At 36.5% G+C, this 19207-nt stretch overlaps 1 protein-coding gene across 1 annotated transcript in view; it reads left to right on the top strand.

Moving 5' to 3' along the window:
• The window catches only part of TLK1 (tousled-like kinase 1), a 174194-nt gene that overhangs the window by 59183 nt on the left and 95804 nt on the right, over positions 1-19207 (top strand). Inside the window, exon 3 of the mRNA XM_006866616.1 lies at positions 4092-4163. Within this exon, the coding sequence (XP_006866678.1) occupies positions 4092-4163 (72 nt within the window). The remainder of the gene's footprint in view (positions 1-4091; positions 4164-19207) is intronic.

The raw sequence follows: 19207 nt of genomic DNA, 5'->3' as shown, positions 1-19207 counted from the left end.
AATCATTTGTTAGTTTGTCTACGAGTAGAATTCTTCTTTGGAAGTCTTTTTGTCAGAATTTTGAAGACCTTATTCTATTATTGCCTTGTAACTTCCAAAGTTACTATTGAGCAGTACGATGCCATTCTGAAACCTAATCCTTTGTAAGTGACCTGTTTGTTCTTCTCTAAAAGGATTTTGGTCTCTGTATTCCTGGTATTCAAGCTTTTCACTATAATATTCCTTGGTGTGGATCTTTGAACCAATGTGCTTTGTTCAAAAGAGTGCTCTTCCAAATCAGAGACTGATGTTTTACAGTACTGGAAAAACCTCTTGAATTTTACCTTTCTTAAGTCCAGCTCTTTGGCTTTTTGTCCTCTCCCTCTGGAATTCTCATTTGAAATGAGCCAGGATCTTCTGGACTTTTTCTTTTCTAAGTTTTTTGGCCTTTTGTTTGTGTGAATATGAAAGGTTTCCTCAACTCTGTCTTTGAATCTGTTTATTTTCTCTTCATTTCAGCTATCATATTTTTAATTTTCAGAAGCTTTTGTTATTGTTGTCGTTCTGTTTCCTTTTTACAGCTTGCTGATGTTAGTAATAGTTTTATGTTGAACTGTGAAGGTTTTTTTTTGTAACTCCTGCTCCCAGATTGTCTTTTTCTTACAAGCCACTTTTTTTATTTTTTGTTTTTATTTCTTCAAATAATGTGATGATATTTAGACTTTGTTCTTATCTATACATTAAATACTTAAGCAGTTGGAAGCTCTGTGAGTTGTTATTGTTAGTGGGTTCCAACTCATTGCAACTTTGTATAGGGTTCCCGAGCAGCGGCTGGTGAGCTTGAACCACTGATCTTGTGGCATAGTGCATTATCCTGCTGCGCCACACTTGGACTCCAAGGTGACTCTGTAAGCATTAGTTATGGTGTATATTTGCTCTTGAGTTCATTCAGATTTAATCTTCATATCTGTAACTTTTATTTCTAATGCTTTCTTGCATCCTGTTAACCTTATTTCTAGATTTTTTGAAATCTAATTTATGTATTTTTCATGTCTTGAATCATTTTCCTAGTTTTATTTTTTTAGCTCATTTTGAAGTAGTAGGTTATAACTTTCATCTATTGTGTGTGTGTATGTTCCTACTATGCTTTTTATCAAGATTTTATTCTGGATCTTTTTTTTTTTTTTTTCTTATTCTGTAAAATTGATCTATATAATTTTCTGTTGCTTACTTTCAAAAGATGTAAAATTGTTTTTCCTAAAGTTTAGAAAGATGTGATTCAGGATGGCTTTTCTCATTGAACAGCTGTTGTTTTTGGCTACTCTTCAACTCTGATCTTTTGGTGTCTGAGATTTATAGGCTGTGTCACCTTTTCCATTGTGCTTGAATATTCTTTTTCCTTTATCTTTCTTATACAAATTGTGTGCATTTTTGCTTCCATACCAATAGTTTATCCTCATTGTATGGCCCTGTTGTTACAGTTAAGTGCTTTGAATTGATTCTGATTCATACTGACCTTGTATGGACTTTCTGAGAAGCAGCTGGTTGATTTGAACTACAGACCTTGAGCTTATCAGTCCATTGCTTATCCTATAGCGCCACACCAGAACTCCTATGGCCCTGTTTGTTGTTGTTAAGTACTGTGGAGTCTATTCAGATTCATAGTGACCCTGCACAGGGTTTCCGAGGCTGTAAATCTTTACGGGAGCAAGCCTCATCTTTCTGGTAGTTTCAAACTGCCAACCATGAGGTTAGCAGCCCGATTTGTAACCACTTAGCGTAGTGGTTACGAATCGGCCTGCGAACCTTAATGTCAGTGGTTCGAAACTACCAGCAGCTCCGCGGGAGAAAGATGAGGCTTTCTACTCGCGTAAAGATTTACACCCTCGGAAACTCTGTACAGGGTCGCTAAGGGTCGGAACTGACTCGACGGCACTTAACAACAACAACAACAACAACAACAGCACTACCCGAGCTCTTTATGGCCCTGTTAGGGAAGATTTAATTTCAAGAGTTCGTAGAGGTCAGATTTTTCCAACCTATTTCTTGTACGTATGTACTCACTGTTGGAAAGGATAGAAACCCTTCCATTTATAGTTTCTGTTCTTAAATTGACTTGCTGGATTTAGTGAATACCTGTTGCTATTTTTGGAGTCTTTGTTCTCAAATACATCTAAGAACTGTTTCTTTCTGCTTCCTCCCTTGTAGATAAAGATACCACGCAGGTCTTGTGGTTGTTGGTGATTTGTCTATACCTGCTTTTTTTTGGTGAGGTGAGGGTAATTCATTGAGATATGTTGTTATTAGTTTTGTTTTGAATGTTGTTAGTTGGTGTTTGGGTTTATTACCCAGATTTGTATGTTTTATGTGGTGATTTAAGGATGCTCAAAATCTTTGCCATTGCCTCTATTGTGCCAGATCTTTCTAATTTATTGTTTCCTAAGTGCTGTTGGTAAGGAGCTCTGGTAGCGTAGTGGTTACGAATTGGGCAGTGAACCTTAAGGTCAGCAGTTCGAAACTACCAACTGTTCCGTGGGAGAAAGATGAGGCTTTCTGTGCTCCTGTAAGGAATTACAGTCTTGGAAACCCTGTACAGGGTCGCTATGAGTCGGAACCGACTCCACAGCATATAACCACCACCACCACCGAGTGCTGTTGGGAGTCCAGGTGTGGTGCTGTAAGATAAGCACTGGACTTGTAACTGAAGGTCAATAGTTCACATCCACCAGTTGCTTCTCAGAAACCCTATACAGGGTCGCTGTGAGTTGGATTCCACTTGACTAGATTTAACAAGTCCTGTTAATGGTACTTTTTGTTTGTTTGTTTCATGTGTGATAATCTTGCCCTATTTAGATGGTAACTTTCCTCCAAGTGGTACCTAGGTAGTTCAAGTGCTACCTTGTGCTTAAAATAACTCCTTGTGCTTAAAATAACTTATGTAGTGCCCCACAATAGTACTAGACATATATGTGGTAAATATTTTATTAACTTTAATGATTCAGAGTCATTTGTTTGGGAATTTAAGTAATTTATATAGAACAACTTTCGAACTTTAATAGTAGGATTAGCAGCTGTTTTTGCAGTTGGAAGCAAGCATAGGGATATTAATAGAACTGTGTGTATGTGAGATTAATTCATGTGCTATCTATGGTCAGCCTCTCTATAGTTGAAACATTTTTGGAAGATATGGATCTAATGTACTGATGGTTCCGCAAAAAAAAGAACAAAATGATAAAATTCACGAAAGACTAAGCCACCCCCTCTCCCCCATTTTTTTTTTTTTTTTTAAATCCTGAGAACTGTCTGATTTGTTGATGTGAAGAAAAGAAAGGAGTGTGTTTGGAATATGATGTAATTTGATAAAGTAGTAAAGGGAATTGAAAAGTACAAATAATCTTTCACAGGAGTCATAAGTTGTAGTTGTTTTGTCCAGTCAGTTCCTACCCACAGTGATCCTCTGTAGGGTTTCCAAGGAGCAGCTGGTGGGTTTGGCTCGCCAACCTTGAGTTTCAAACAAATAGTCTAGCTCATTAACCCACAGTGCCATACCAGGACTCCATCCCCCTAAAAAACCAAACCCACCACAATTGATTCTCTTCTGATTCATAATGACCCTACAAAGGTTTCTAAGACTACAAAGTTTTTTGGGAACAAACAGCCTCATGTTTCTCTTGCAGAGTAGCTGGTGGGTTTGAACTACTGACCTTGTGGTTAGCAACTCAGTGCTTATTCTGCAACCACTAGGACTCCCTAAGTTTTAAACATTGGGTAGTTATTTTGGGGATCTTTCTATCATGGCCCAACTCTTTCGTTCTTTAGCTTGGTGTCTCCCCAAATTAGCTAATCCAAGCAGATTCCTCAAACACAGCAGACCTTTATGATGGGGCTTCAAAAAGTTTGCGTCAAAATTCCATTATTTTTAAAACCCATTTTTCCATAGATATTTTGAAGCACCCCATACTGTGAAGAATCCAGTATTTCTTATTTTTACTTTACATGGTTTCCTTATGTAAAGGAATAATACTTTCATATTCATTTTATGTAAATTGATTTGCTTTGTAATATGTTTATTTAAAATAGATTCTAATTTTTATATTTAAATTTCCTAACAGGCCTCAACAAATAATGAAAGCTCTAATCACAGTTTTGGAAGCTTGGGATCTTTAAGTGACAAAGAATCAGAGGTAAGTAATATCATCTAAACTGTAATGCTGTGAAAGAAAATCTGGAATCACCTTTTTAAATCAAATAGGTTTTTGCTTTTTTTCATGTTTTTTTAATCTTAATCAATCCTGTGCTAAAGTTTAATGCTTTTAAAGGTTCTTGTAGAAGTATTTTGTTCTGCCTTATGAAACAACATTCAGACGGAAGACTGTATTTGGTAGCAATAGAAAAAAATGTAGTATCTTCATTATGTAGCTGAACTTGTATGTTAATGGTATAGATGTTCTTCTTAGATGGTTTTTACCTGCTCATAATTCTATGAGATGAAGGTGGCTTTAGAAAAACTTTATTTCACAGTTTTCTATTATTTCTTAAAATTCCCTCCTTGCTTCATCCTAAGTAAGGGTTATATATTTTCTGTGATGTAGATAACACATGCTTTTTTTCCTAGTTTAGGATTTCTTGTGGGATCATACTGTTGCTTTTCACTTTCCATATTTTGAAAAAATCTGAAGACTCCTTTCTTACCCCCGCCACATGCCCACTTACTAACCCCATTGAGAAAATACATGGGATTTTCTGTAGGCATCTGGATCCATGGTATAGTTAGTTCACTTTGAACTTGGTATACTTGATGGCATCTTTGTAAAGTATCTAGACTGGAAGTTCTCTGGGTGTTAGCATTTATTTGTTGATGTAACAGCTTCACTTTTTGTGGATATAGTGTATAATATTTAATCTCAGATTACAGTGTTCTGCTGCTTATATTTTTAACGTGTGTGTGTGTGTGTGTGAGTGTTATGTATGTATTTCCTGTCAATGTTTTAACTTTTTTCTACTTGATTCATTTCAGTCTTTGTTCTGCAAGAGTTAGTGTAGATAACATCACCTTGATAATACCAGTAGCTCATTAGCACTCAGTAACTCTTTGACGTTTGATTTTGGTGTTTAGTGGATAGGTACCATCAAAGGTGGCATCTTTTCAGCCCTGTATTACTTACAAGCATATAGGACTCCACAGGTGCCCTGACAGTTATGTGCAGGAGTGTGGCATAGGGCTCTCACTCATCAGGCTTTCCCTTCCACAGAGACAACTGGCAGGCAGCTGAAAGGACTGTGCAAGTGACGGGACTTTATCTGCAGTAGGTTGGTTCCCTTGAGGTAAGCGTTAGTAAGCCCCTGTAGTACCAGATTATCACAGTTTAGTTTTGTTTCTTTATCTCAAATGAACACACAATATACTATGTCCTTAAAAATTATAGGTTTAGATCTAGTCACAGTACAGTTAAAAAAAAAACATGTCAAGAATGTTTTCACTTAACATTTCCTGGGCTGTGGAACATGTCTTGATATTTTCACAGAACTGGTGTATTTAGTGATTTCATAGACATTTTTTACATATGAAGGGCAATATAATAATTTTAGATACACCATACTCCCTTTTATGTTCAGCAAATCTATATTTTATAAATACCCATATTCCCACCATAAGTTACAGATTCAGTATTGGGAATTCCTTGGAAATAATCAGCATATGAAAAAACTCCGTTTTCCTGTTTAAATAATTGCCAGGATTATTTTAGGCTGTATTTTTAGCTAACATGTTGGCTGTGAGGTTTTGTAGTGCTGTTATTTTCTAACTGGCCATTTACAGTGAAATACAACTTGGTTAGCCTGTGGATATACTAGCTTTATTTTTTATAGCAGTTTTGACATTTTAGGCAACAGTAGAAAATCTTAAAAACTCTTGACTTTTGCTGTTTGTTAAATATTTTATATTGGAAACATTTTCAAATTTATGGTTAAGTCGGTGGCATAATATTTTGGAAATGCCTATAGATTATATGCATTTTCCTTAATATTTGAAGAAGCACCTTTTTATTTTGCATTTCTTTTTATTTAACAAGCTGATTGTTGGGACAGTGATTCCCAAATCTTACCTCTTATAGTTAGATACTTTAATTAATAAAGTCCCTTGGAATAAAATTTTGTATGCATCAAAATATAAATATAGGTTTTAAATAAAATTGTTAGGAGTAAACAGCTATAGATAGAATTACTTCTGTGGGTTTTTTTTCTATTTAAGGATATACTTTGTAATAAAATTTATCAAGTATTTCATTGTCTTCTGTTGTCATTAAATTCTTTTTGTAATTCCTTCCCTGATTCATTATTATTATTATTATTTTTTAAGTAAACAATTTTCTGCCACCCATCCCCATTCCTAAAGCAACTGCTCTCTGTTCTTCAGCTTTTCTTTCTGGTACTTATTTCTATATTTTAATGTAAATAATAGGCATATCCTGCTATTTAGATTTATCAACTGGACATAATCTGTTGACTTCCTCTTTGAATTTATGAAGAGTTTTAGCTCATTGTCGTTGTTGTTGTTAGGTGCCATGGAGTCAGTTCTGACTCATAACGACCCTGTTTAAAGGGGTTTCCCAGGAGTAGCTGGAGTAGCCAAAGATTTTGAATTGCCAGCCTTGAGGTTAGCAGTCCAGTGATTATCCACACTCTTTAGCTCATTAATATTCTCTTTCTCTACTTCTATTTTTCTATCCAATATTCTTTTCAGGCACTCAAAACCCTCCTTTTTCATCACTTCTATTTCTATTACATATGAAAAGCATCTGATAATCATCATCGCTGTTGTTAAGTGCTGTCCAGTGAGTTCCAGCTCATAGTGACTGGGTACATAGGGTTTTCAAGGAGTGGCTAGTAGGTTTGACCATCGACTTTGTGGTTAGCAGTCTAGTGTTTACCTTACAGTGCCACACCAAGACTGCATTAGAATGATTAAATCTGTTTCAAATGAAATTTTTCATAGTTAAGTATTATATGTGAATTTATATTTTATTACTAAATATAGAATTGTAGAATAGAAAGAAAGGTTTTCCTCTTACTAATAAAATAATCTGGTAGATAGGAAGGATGTTGGTTTAGTTTTGCCTCACTGTAGTCTGCTCTACTGGTTTTAAAAATCAGTGTTATTTTCACTAAGCATATCTAGTCTCTGAAGCACAGGAAATATAAAGATGAATGGCATCTCAGCATGTGGTCTGAGGATCCCTGGGGTTCTCTGAGAGTCTCTAGAGAGCCCGCTAGGTAAAGACAGTTTTCCTGGTAATTCCAATGTTATTTGCCTTTTTTTTTTTTTTAATAAAAATGCTTTTTAAACTCTTAATTCTCTCATCAGTGTATAGTGGAAATTATCAGAGGCTGTAAATATGTGATGACATCACTAATCAGACAATTTACAGATTGTGTATTAGTGTATTCCAAGGTTTTAAAAGTTTTTCCATTTTACTTTTTTAAACAATAGATGTTGTTGTTGTTGTTGTGAAGTGCCATCAAGTCGATTCCGACCCATAGGAACAGCTGGTGAGCTTGAACCACCAACCTTGCAATTCAAATGACTTTGCAGTCTGATGCATTAGCCCACAGTGCCATGTTGTTGTTTTTGTTGTTGTTGTTGTTAAGTGCCGTCGAGTCGGTTCCGACCCATAGCGACCCTGTACAGGGTTTCCGAGGGTGTAAATCCTTATGGGAGTAGAAAGCCTCATCTTTCTCCTGCGGAGCGGCTGATAGTTTCGAAACGCTGACCTTAAGGTTCGCAGCCCAATTCGTTACCACTACGCTACCAGAGCTACCTTAACCTACATAAATAAAAGATCTTAGGTGTCCTCCACAATTTTTAAGAATTATAGAGGTTCCCATAGGAGCCCTGCTGGCACAGTGCTTAAAGCACTCAGGTACTAACTGTAAAGTTGGTGGTTCAAACCCTTCAACCTCTCCACAAGAGAAAGATAAGTCTGTCTGCTTCATTAAAGATTGAACCACTGCCATGGAGTTGATTCCAACTCATAGCAACCCTGTATAGGGTTTTCAAGGTTGTACATTTTTATGGGATCAGAAAGCCTCATCTTTCTCCCAAGGAGTGGCTGGTGGGTTTGATCTGCTGACCTTGTGGTTAGCAGTCCAAACTTTATTTCTACGACACCATCAGTGTTTCCTAGAAATCCCATGAGCTTTTCTACATTGTCCTAAATGTTGTTATGAGTTGGAATCAACTTTCTAGCAGTGGGTTTTGTTTTGTTTTTTAAAGAGGGGTCCTGAGACCAACATTAGGAAATGTTGAATATAAAGACAATGGCAAAGAGTTTGCTGGAGAAAGAGTAGTAGCATGTTAAAAGTAGTAGCCTGTTAAAAGGTGAATAGATAGTGGGTAGAAAAACAGAAGAAAGTGAAGGAGAATACTAGACTTTTGTCACAGAAGTCAATTTTAAGATAATGAGTGTAAAAATTGATTAAGAATTTGTGTCATCTTAGGAGTTTTAGTGGATTAGTGGGAGCAAGATACCAGGTTGTCACCCAAGGATGACTAGAAAATTAAGAAATATTGACAACAAGTATTGATTACTCTCAGCAGAATTTGACTGAAGGAAATAGTATCTATAGGGGCTTGAATGACATACGATGTGCTGAGGAAAAGATAGCAAAGTTATGATGGAGACAAAAATGCTGTATAAAAAAGAAAATAGGAACAAAATACCTTTTCCTGCATGACATAAAAAAGGATGAAATTCAGAACTGTGTGAACAGAGTAGTCTTGAATGTTGTTGTTGTTGTTAAGTGCCATCGAGTTGGTTGCGACCCATGGATAGAACTAGGAATACTCTTTTCTGGGTAGAGCGATGCATACTCAAAATAGAGGTTATCACATGAAAGAAGCATGAGTAGACTGTGGATTTGTGGGAAATGATAATTTTGTGAGGGATGGTAAGGGGAGTTTACTGGAGCACATATCCCTTATTTAAAGTCTTAGAATTCCTGATCTAAGTCCTGTGGACTTTCTCTGCTGACTAGATTTTTATCAGTGTAAGAGAAGGAACCTATGTTTCTTGACTATCCTCGTGGATCCACCCACTTGTACTTGACCTTGTAGGACCCTTCCCTGTCTTAATAAAATACTCTCCTCCTCTACTTTCTCATCCAACTCTACCCTAAGATATTAAGATAACATTCTGTATCTTCTAACTCATTTGTCAGAATCTGCTTGATGGCCATGGGCTTGTTTGGGGCATAAATACCATAAGCTTTTTTCCCCCTTAGCTCTCCTTTTGGGTATCAGTGTAGTTGTCTGCTTTGTTTTATTTCTTACTGGAATATTTGTGACTTACTACAAATACTGAGTTATATCATCTTTAAGAATGGAGTACTGGTGTGGTGGTTTAAACTCAACAGCCACTCCTCGAGACCCTATTCAGGGTTGCTATGAGTCAGAACCGACTTCATGGTACTTAATAACAGCAACAGTCTTTATGAAAGCAGATTGCAAGGCCTTTCTTCTGTAGTGCCACTGGGTGGGTTAGATTAATGGATGAGCACTCACTGCTTTGTACCACCTATGGGCCTTAGAAAATCACCAGAACTAAACCCTTTGCTTTGAAGTTGATTCAGATTCATGGTGAACTCATGTGTTATAGAAGAGAACTGCTCCATAGAATTTTTTGGGCTATGATCTTAGTGAAGGGATCCTGGTGTGGTGCTGTAAGATAAGCACTGGACTGTTAGCCACAGGTTTGGCAGTTCAAGCCCAGCAGGAGCTCCTTGGAATCCCTATTACAGGGTCTCTATGAGTCAGAACCAATTCAACAAAACTTAACAACAACAGCAGTATTAATGGGAGTGAATTGCTAGGCCTTTCTTCCACAGTACCACTAGGTGGGTTTGAACTGCCAACCTGTATGTTAGTATTGAGTGCAAACCTGTGGACCTTTAGGGAGTAGTCCTGGTGTAGTGCTGTAGGATAAGGACTGGACTGGTACTTGTAAGATTGGCAGTTCAAACCTACCAGCTGCTTCTCAGAAACCTTATCTGTAGGTGTCCTATGCATGTGAACCTACTTGGTGGCATGCACCACACTGACCTTTACAACAACGATCTTTAGAGAAACACAGTCATAGCTTAGATAAATTTGATAAAATTCATGATTGTAAAGCAGACACATGTCAAATGATTTGACAATACTCATCTATAATATTTCTATATAACCTAAATTGTGTTTTATTTCTCCTGAGTAATATCCAAATCCTTTAGTTTCTATCCACTGATCCTAAAATACTGTTATTTTCTATCTGAATGTACTTCACATTTTTGGGTTAGATTTTTTAAACTTTGGGTACACAAAAGCTAGAATAGTTGTTTACGTTTAAACCTAGTTCCACTTTCAAAAAATTACTGTAATGAAAGAAGAATATATAGATACACAGTGTACGGTTTACCACTAACATTTTTAAATGAAAAAGCCATTTTATTAAAGAAGGTCTGATTGCTGTCTCATTTGAACTGAGTTTATATAAATAGTCTTAGGAGAGCAAATATTTATAAAGTACATATCTGATAAAGGACTTGTATCCAGAATAGATACAGAACTCTTCTAACCCAATAAGAAGACAAACAAAGCAACTAAAAATGGGGAAAGGATTTGAATAGCAACTTCATAAAAGAAGAGAGATAGATGGCAAATAAGCACATGAAAAGACGCTTACAGTTGTTAGTCATTAGAGAAATGAACAGTTGAAACCACAGTGAAATGCCAAATCTATTGCCATCGAGTTGATTGGGTTTCACAGAGACCCTGTATAGTATTTCCAAGATTGTGAATCTTTACCGAAGCAAACAGCCTTATCTTTCTCAAAAGGAGCGAGAGACCTTGCTATTAGCCATCCAATGCTTTACCCACAGTGCTTGCCCCCAGGGCTCTTTACATACTTACTAGAATGACATTTTTAAAATACAAAATGTTGGCAAAGCATGTTTGGAAAACAATTTCACAGATTCTTATAAAATTCTGAATACACTTAAAAAACATTAGTTACGATAGTTAACTTTTAATTTTATTTGCCAAAGCATAACGATTTTACATAAGATTTCTGCTATTCCAATAATTTAAAAGTAGAAATAATTAATGACCATATTAACAATTAAACAATTATAAAATCACTTGTATCTTTTTGCATGTGGTGAATTCATTTTACCTATCAGCATGTTTAGGCTCTGATGCACAGTTGTTTGGTCAAATACTAGTTTAAGTGTTACTTTGAGGGTATTTTGTAGAGGTGAACAACATTACCAATCAGTTGATTCTAAATAAAGATGATTACCCTCCATGCTGAGAAAGCAAAAAAAAAAAAAAGTAGTCTTGGAGCTTAAATCAGATCCCCCCCACACCCCATTTGAATTGAGCTTATGGTGTTGAAGACCCTTGGAAGCATGTACCTGGCAAGGAAGGCATATTTCAGTTTCTAGAATTACCCATATTACGTTGTGTTGTTGAGTTAGTTCTGACTCATAGTGACCCCAATACAATAGAATGAACTGCTGTCTGGTCCTGCATCACCCTCACAATCATTGTTATGTTTGAGCCCATTGTTGCAGCCACTGTGTCAGTCCATCTCATTGAGGGTTGTCCACTTTTTTGATGACCCTTTACGTTATGATATGAATCATAACGTCCTTTTTCAGGTCTGATCCCTCTTGGTAATATGTCCAGTGTAAGTCTTTCCATCTTCACTTCTAAGGCATAGTCTGGCTTTACATCTTCCAAGACAGATGTGTTTTTTCTGACAGTTCATGGGATATTTAATGTTCTTTGCCAACATTATAAGTTACCATCCAGCTTGCACATGCATATGAAGCAATTGAAAAAATGGCTTGAATCAGATGCACGTCTGTATTCAAAGTAACATCTTTGCTTTTGAATACTTTAAAGAGATCTTTTGTAGCAGATGTGATATTTCAGAACTATAGATAAACATGTACAAATTGATTTAAAAATTTACTGTTTTCTTCATATTGGTAAATAGGTTGAATTAGGAGAATGGTAAGAGCATTTCCTTTTTATATGTAAATGTCCAGCTCTTATTTTTTGATACTTCCTTTTTGTCCTCATGATATAGTGTTTAACTTGCCTGGTCCCTCAGTAAACTCTTAGGTACCCTTGACTAATTGGAAATTATGATTATATTTGAAAATAAAAGTTTGTACTGATTTAAAATTTTAGATACAAAAAAAATCATTAAAATTTAACTTTCCTATGTGTTTGTTATAATCTGGCCAAATATTTTCTTTAGTATCTGCCTGAGCACCAAGTAAGAAAGAACTTTCACAATGAATTTAGTGATGCTTAATAGATTATCACTGAAAGTTAACGTTTTTTTGTTCCTCTTTCCCCTGAATTAATTAATTTGCATTTGACTTTATTGTGTTTCAATCTCTTGAGCTTCTCAAAATGTTAGGTATCTAGTTTGGTGCCCTCATCAGGTTTAAGAAGTAATTCTTTGGATTCTGCAGTCTAAATTCTTTCCTTAAATGTTTTCTTCTGAAATTGATCTTTGTGGTGTTCCACTAATGGACTTTTAACAGTCTTCCCTTTTATGTATTTTCCTGATGGTTGTGTTTTCTCTCTTTGCTGCTGCTTATTATAATTTTATCAGTTGTTTTCTAGGACATGATATATAAGAATGTTGTTATGTGCAGTTTAAAATACATACAATAACATTACCTTCTTTATGCACACATACAACTCTTTGTATGTATGCATATTATTATTGTTTGCTATTGAGTTGATTCTGACTCATAGCACTCCTGTAGGACGGTGTAGAACTAACTGCCCCCTAGGGTTTCTGAGGCTGTAATCTGAGTCCTGGCGTGGAGCTGTGAGTTAATGCGCTGGACTGCAAGGTCTGTTTGAACCTCAGTGTCGGCGGTTCAAGCTCACCAGCCTCTCCTTGGAAACCCTATACAGGGTCACTATGAGTCGGAACTGACTGGAAGTCATTTAACAACACTAATCTCTACAAAAGTCAACTGCTACATTGTTCTCCTGTGGAGCAGCTAACGGGATTAAATGGCTAATCTTTTGGCTGGCAGCTGAGCTCTTAACCATTGTGCCACCAGGGCTCCTTAATAGATATACATGTTGTATCGTTGTTGTTACGTGCCATTGAGTTGGTTCCTACTCATAGTGGTCTTAGATAGGCTTTCCTAGGAGCGGCTGGTGAGTTAGTGTAGTTCAAATTTACCTTATGGTTGAATGCTTATCCTACAGACCACACTAGGAAAATGTTGCAATTGTATTTCTCTTCTTTGTGAAGACTAAAGCAAACTATAAACTCTAGTACTTAAAATTTCCTATGAAATACCTAAAATTACCTTGTAACTTTTCCTTTAATTTCAAGAGAGAAAACTGTTTAATTCTGCCATTATATTCAACTATAAATTAGAGTATGTAGCTTCAGAATATGTTTTATTGCTAGGATTCACAACAAAGGAAATGGGTCTGTCCTGTTTGAATACATAAATTCCTTAGTTTCCTGGAAGGAAAGTTTGAATTGGAAACCAAATATAGGTCTAATACTGTCTTTGTGCCTCCTTTGCCATGAGTATATGTATCTGGGAAGGTTTTATAAAGTATAAGTACCCAGGCTCCCTGCTTATAAATTCTAATATATTCTGACAGGTTTGTTTCTTGAGTTCTTAGAGATATGAAATCTTAATATCATGATTTACTTCTTGTTGTTGAGTGCCGTCAAGTTGGTTTGACTCATAGCGACCCTGTATATGCTTTCCAAGAGTGGCTGGTGGGTCTTTGAGCCTTTGTGGTTCAAACAGATCTTGTGGTTTACTTACCCTACAAAAAATAACTTGTTTTCCTTTATAAAAGTGTTTGATATGGTGGCTTTTAGAGCAAGAAAGTTCTCAACTGATGAATGAAAACAAAATTGAAAGAGTAAAATGCCAGATCATTTTAACAATAAAGACGAATTTTTAAAGTGGAACCTAGCTAGGTAGTACTTACCTATATTGTATGTTAAGTAAATATTTCTTGAATGAGTAAAAATAATATTTTAATTGCAGCATACTGTACAGGTAGTTTGTTGTTGGTAGTGTGCCATGGAGTTGGTTCTTACTCATAGCTACCCTGTATAGGGTTTCCAAGGCTGTAAATCTTTACGGGAGCAGAAAGCCTCATCTTTCTCCCATAGAACAGCTGGTAGTTTACAACTGCTGACCTTGAGGCTAGCAGCCCGGCTCGTATCCAGACCTTGTGCAAATAGTTTATGTGCCAACTATTTATTGAAGCAAGGTTTCTCAACCTCAATATTGTTGACATTGTGGACTGTAATAATTCTTGGTGGGTAGGGGCTATCCTGTTCAATGTGTAGGATGTTTAGTAACATCTCTGCCTCTTCCCATCAGATACACTGTAAAAGTAGCACCCGCCCTTCCCCCTCTCTGTGATAAGCAGAAATCTCTGCAGATTTTATCAAATGTCTTCTAGATATGAGGGGCAAATCTCTCCTGCTTGAGAACCACTCTTATTAATGTAGTTGTTGTTAGGTGCTGTTGAGTCGGCTCCCATTCATTGTGACTCTGTACAGCAGAATGAAACATTGCCCAGTCCAGTGCCATCCCCACAACCGGTATTATATTGGAGCCCACATTGTAGTCACTGTCCATCTTGTAGGTCTTCCTCTTTTTCCCTGACCTCTCCTTTAATGGACAAGAGAAAATATGTTTTTGAATGTTACCCGTGGAGTTGGATTATAAACCCTTGTTTTCATTTTATCTAAACATGGAAACAGAACCTCAAAGAGGTTCATTAATTTGCTCAGACTCACACAGGTACTAAGTTAACAGTTTAGTTACATTTCTAATTCCAAAGTATCTATTTCATTTTTATATGATATTCTCTACCACTGTGCTATATATAATCTTAGAAATGAGAGTCTTATTAGTCAGATAAATGACCCATGTTAGTGAGAGGGAGATGTTTCTTTTGGAAATATTTAGATTTTAAATGATTTTATAGAAATCAAGTTTGCCAGTCTTAAAAAAAAATATCTGGACTGACAGCACTTCACAAATGTTTACCCAGATAAATGTTGCTTTTAGATGGAATTAGAAATTGTGTGTGTGTGTGTGAATTGGATGAAAGTTTACAGAGCACAACAACATATAATTTGTTTCATGTCATTGATTGCAGTCCCCACAATGTAACATCATTTATTCTACTCTCTCCCTATGTTTTCTGTTTCCATTCCTTTGACTTTCCTAACCCTGTTGACATTGTCCTTGGGTAAATGCTGCCCTTTTGATCTCAAATAGCTGATTATTCCAAGGTGTGCAAAGCTCCCTAGTGTTATTGTTCTCTTTATAACCCCCTGCAGTTCAGTAGACTCTGACTCAGTGACCCTACATAGGATTTCCGAGACTGTAAATCTGTATGGGAGCAGAAAACCTCATCTTTCTCCTTTTGAACAGCTGTTAGGTTTGAACTGCTGACCTTGCAGTTAGCAATCCAATGCTTATCTACTGCAGCACCACCTGGGCTCCTTCTTCCCCTTATCCTATTGTCAAGTCCACTTGGTTCCCACTCATGGTGACCTTCCATAGGGTTTCCAGGGAGCAATTGGTGGGTTTGAACCAGTGACCTTGTCATTAGCAGTCCTATTGCTATTATACAGCAGCATCACATCTGGAGTCCTATTTCCCCTATAGAGTTATTGTTTGGCTGAAAATTGATCCTGATGGAACTTGGGGAATGATGAGTTATTTCCAGACCGGAAGGGTGACTAAGATTATAGTCTATCTGACCAGTAAGACAGGCTTTTTTTATGATATTGAGTTTTGTTCCATATTTTTCCCCTACTCTTTCCAAGTCTTTCTAATGTGATCCCTTTCTATGTGCTTAGACTGGATTTTAAAATCATTTAGCACAGGTTGGTATTACTGAGAAATTGGTTACAAGATTTTATTGTAAAATTCTAAATTGATTAGAAAGATATGTACGTTTTATGTCCGCAGAACCCAGGAATGCTTTATTAATTTCAAGTTTAATTTTCATTCTTTAACTTTGTTACATCTTTAGCATGACAACCTGTTGAACAGTTTATAACATAGTTTTCTGCTATATGTCACAATTTTGGCCTAAATCTTAATGGAACAGTGTATAAAGAACATTCTTAATTTTCACAGTTTTCTAGAGTGGAATGTGTAGGGAACACGTAACTTATGTACATAGAAAAAACTACTGCCACTGAGTCAATTCCGACTCAGAGCGACCCTCTTTAGGGTTTCTGAGGCTGTAAATCTTTATGGAAGCAGACAGCCGTGTCTTTCTCCTGCGAAGTCGCTAGTGGTTTGAACTGCTGGTCAGTAGTCCAGTGCTTTTATCCTTCAGTGCCATCAGGATTGTCCCTAATCTTGCAGATCTGAGGGAGACTCAAAAGTTGGTAGGAAAATGGAGCAGAAAGATAGTGGAATTATTTGAAGCCCCTTTGTGCAGCCTGGCACTTCTGTAGCTGATGTTCCCTTTTTGTGTCTGTAATTCTAGTGCACCTGTTAGTGTCTCTTTGCTCACTGATATTGTACTGATCACCCTCTTATTGTGTATTGCCTTTCTCTTTACCCATGTTTAAATGCATCTGACACTAAGTTTGGTTTATGACCTAGTTAATGACATCTCATCCATTCTCCTCCCCTTCTCTTCTGTGCTTGGTAGCCACTGAAGAATGTTGCTTTTCGTGTGTAAACCTTTCCTTGACTTTTTGTAATAGTGGGCTCATACGGTATTTGCATTTTCGTAACTGAGTTACGAATATGTCCTCTGGGTTCATTATGAAGTGTTTCATGGATTCTTCTATCTTATTTAATATTGCATTGTAATCCATTGTGTGTATGTACCATAGTTTGCACATTCATCCAGTGATGGGCACTTAGGTTGTTTCTACCTCTTTGCTATTGTGAGTAGTGCTGCGATGAAAAAGGGTGTATGTACGTCTATTCGTGTCCTGGCACTTGCTTCTCTAGGACATATATCTAGTAGTGGGATTGCTGGATCAAATTGTATTTCTATTTCCAACATTTTAAAGATGGTGTGTTGCTTTTAAATTTTTTAGGACACCAAGGAAAAAATGTCCTTCTTTAGTGATAGAATTCCAAAAAGTTATTGCATATATAAATTCTATACTTAATTTTGAAATCAGCAGTATAATAAATCTTCTTTTAGGGTCAGAGGTTTTGCGCAAATGTTTCCAGATAATAATTCTCATTGAAGTTTTGACTCTTGAGCAGAGACATACTATATAAATTTCTGGTAGTACCAGGTCATAATCATCCTTGAATTAGGATTTATGCATTTTGTGGTAGGTCTTATCTAAATGTAAATAGAATACAAGACAGCAAGGACATTTTCACGCCAGGAATTCAGTTTTCTTATAGTGCATTTTTCTGACCTATTTTTAATAGTAAAAGGTTGGAGGAAGCAGTGTCGTACACATTTGATGTTTTTATAAAGAACATCTGTTTTGCATTCACTTTTTTTATAAGGCTTCAGATTTTCCTTTCCAATTCAGTACTGTTGTGATATATGCCATTAAAATAATAAAGATACTTCTCCAGCATTTTCCCATTTCACATCTAGCTCAACGAATTTTGCCTAGAAATATGAGTAAAAATTGGGCATTGTTATTACCAGCTGCAGACACAAAGATATATCATACCATTTGTCTAAATCAGAGTGACCTTGAATTTGATACCTGAGTATTATAAATCATTGGAATCGCCAATGAGTTGTAATTTTGAAACCAATCCTTGGCTGAATGAATCTATCAGAAAAAAAAAAAACAAAAAACAAATCTTCTGACAAGTTTGAGAATTGAATATTTTGTTAGGAATATTATTTATTCTAAAGAGCTGTGGTGGTACAGTGGTTAAAGTGATTGGCTGCTAACTAATAGGTAAATTGTTCAAACCCACCAGCCTCTCCATGGGAGAGATAGGACAAGCCCCTTCCATAAAGATTTACAGTCTTCAAAGCCTGTAGGGTTGCTATGAGTTGGAAATGACTTAACAATAAAAAGTTCGTTTATTATTATTCTTAGAGTAGCTCTTTCGCCTTAAAATTTTTTCCATTTAACAAAATAAATTAAAAATATTATTCCTGTACAGATGATATCAGCTCAACTTTTCTTTTTGTTTTCTGTTAAATTTGAGTTTATTTATCTATTGTTGGGAGTCCTGGTGTGGCACTGTGGTTTAATGTGTCAGACTGCAAAGCCATTTGAACTGCAAGGTTGGCAATTCAAGCTCACCAGCTGCTTCTCAGAAACCTTATACAGGGTCGTCATGGGTTAGAACTGACTCAATGGCACTTAACAACAAGAAGATTATTGTTGGGTGCTGTCAAGTAGATTATGACTCATAGCAACCCTGTATAGAGTTTCCGAGGCTGTAAATCTTGATAAGAGCAGAAATCCTGATCTTTCTCCCATGGTGTAGCTGGTGGATTTGAACTGCCAATCTTGTGGTTAACAGTCCAGTATTTATCCTACAGTGCCACCAGCTCACATTCTACCTAAGGTGGTGGTTGTTACTGTTAAGTACTGTTGAGTCGGTTCCGACTAATATGTGAAAAAATACATTTTAATATCTACTCTCTTCCATTTTTGATGTGATAATGCTATCTTTTCACATACACTTTTATAATTTTCTAAAATACATTTATTGTAGACACAAAAATATCTCTAGGGAGCTCAGTAGTTCTAGGGATAAGCTCTGGACTGTGAATTGCAAAGTCAGCAGCTCAAGCCCACCAGTCACTCCATGGGAGAAAGATGAAACTTTCTGCTCCCACAAATATTTCAGTCTCAGAAACCCTATACAGGGTCATTGAGTCAGAACTGACTTGAAGGCAGTAAATAATAACAAATTATCTCTAGTTGAATGCTTGTAGAAGTTGCTTATCTTTTTTCTTGGAATGAGCCATATTGATTTATTTCTCTTCTTCTAGGATAGCATTAATATTCTTAGTATCTTATTTGTTGTTGTTATTAAGTGCCATGGAGTCGGTTCCGACTCACAGCAACCTGCATAGGGTTTCCGAGACTGTACATCTTTACGGGCGCAGAAAGCTTCATCTTTCTCCCGTGGAACCGTTGGTAGTTTGGAACTGCTGACCTTGGTGGTTCACAGCCCCATTCTTTTTTTTTTTTTT

The sequence above is a fragment of the Chrysochloris asiatica genome, unplaced genomic scaffold (genome assembly GCF_000296735.1).
Source record: "Chrysochloris asiatica unplaced genomic scaffold, ChrAsi1.0 scaffold00094, whole genome shotgun sequence".
Classification (NCBI taxonomy): domain Eukaryota; kingdom Metazoa; phylum Chordata; class Mammalia; order Afrosoricida; family Chrysochloridae; genus Chrysochloris; species Chrysochloris asiatica.
Note: the sequence above shows the minus strand (reverse complement) of the source record. Positions and strands in the feature narration are given on the sequence as shown.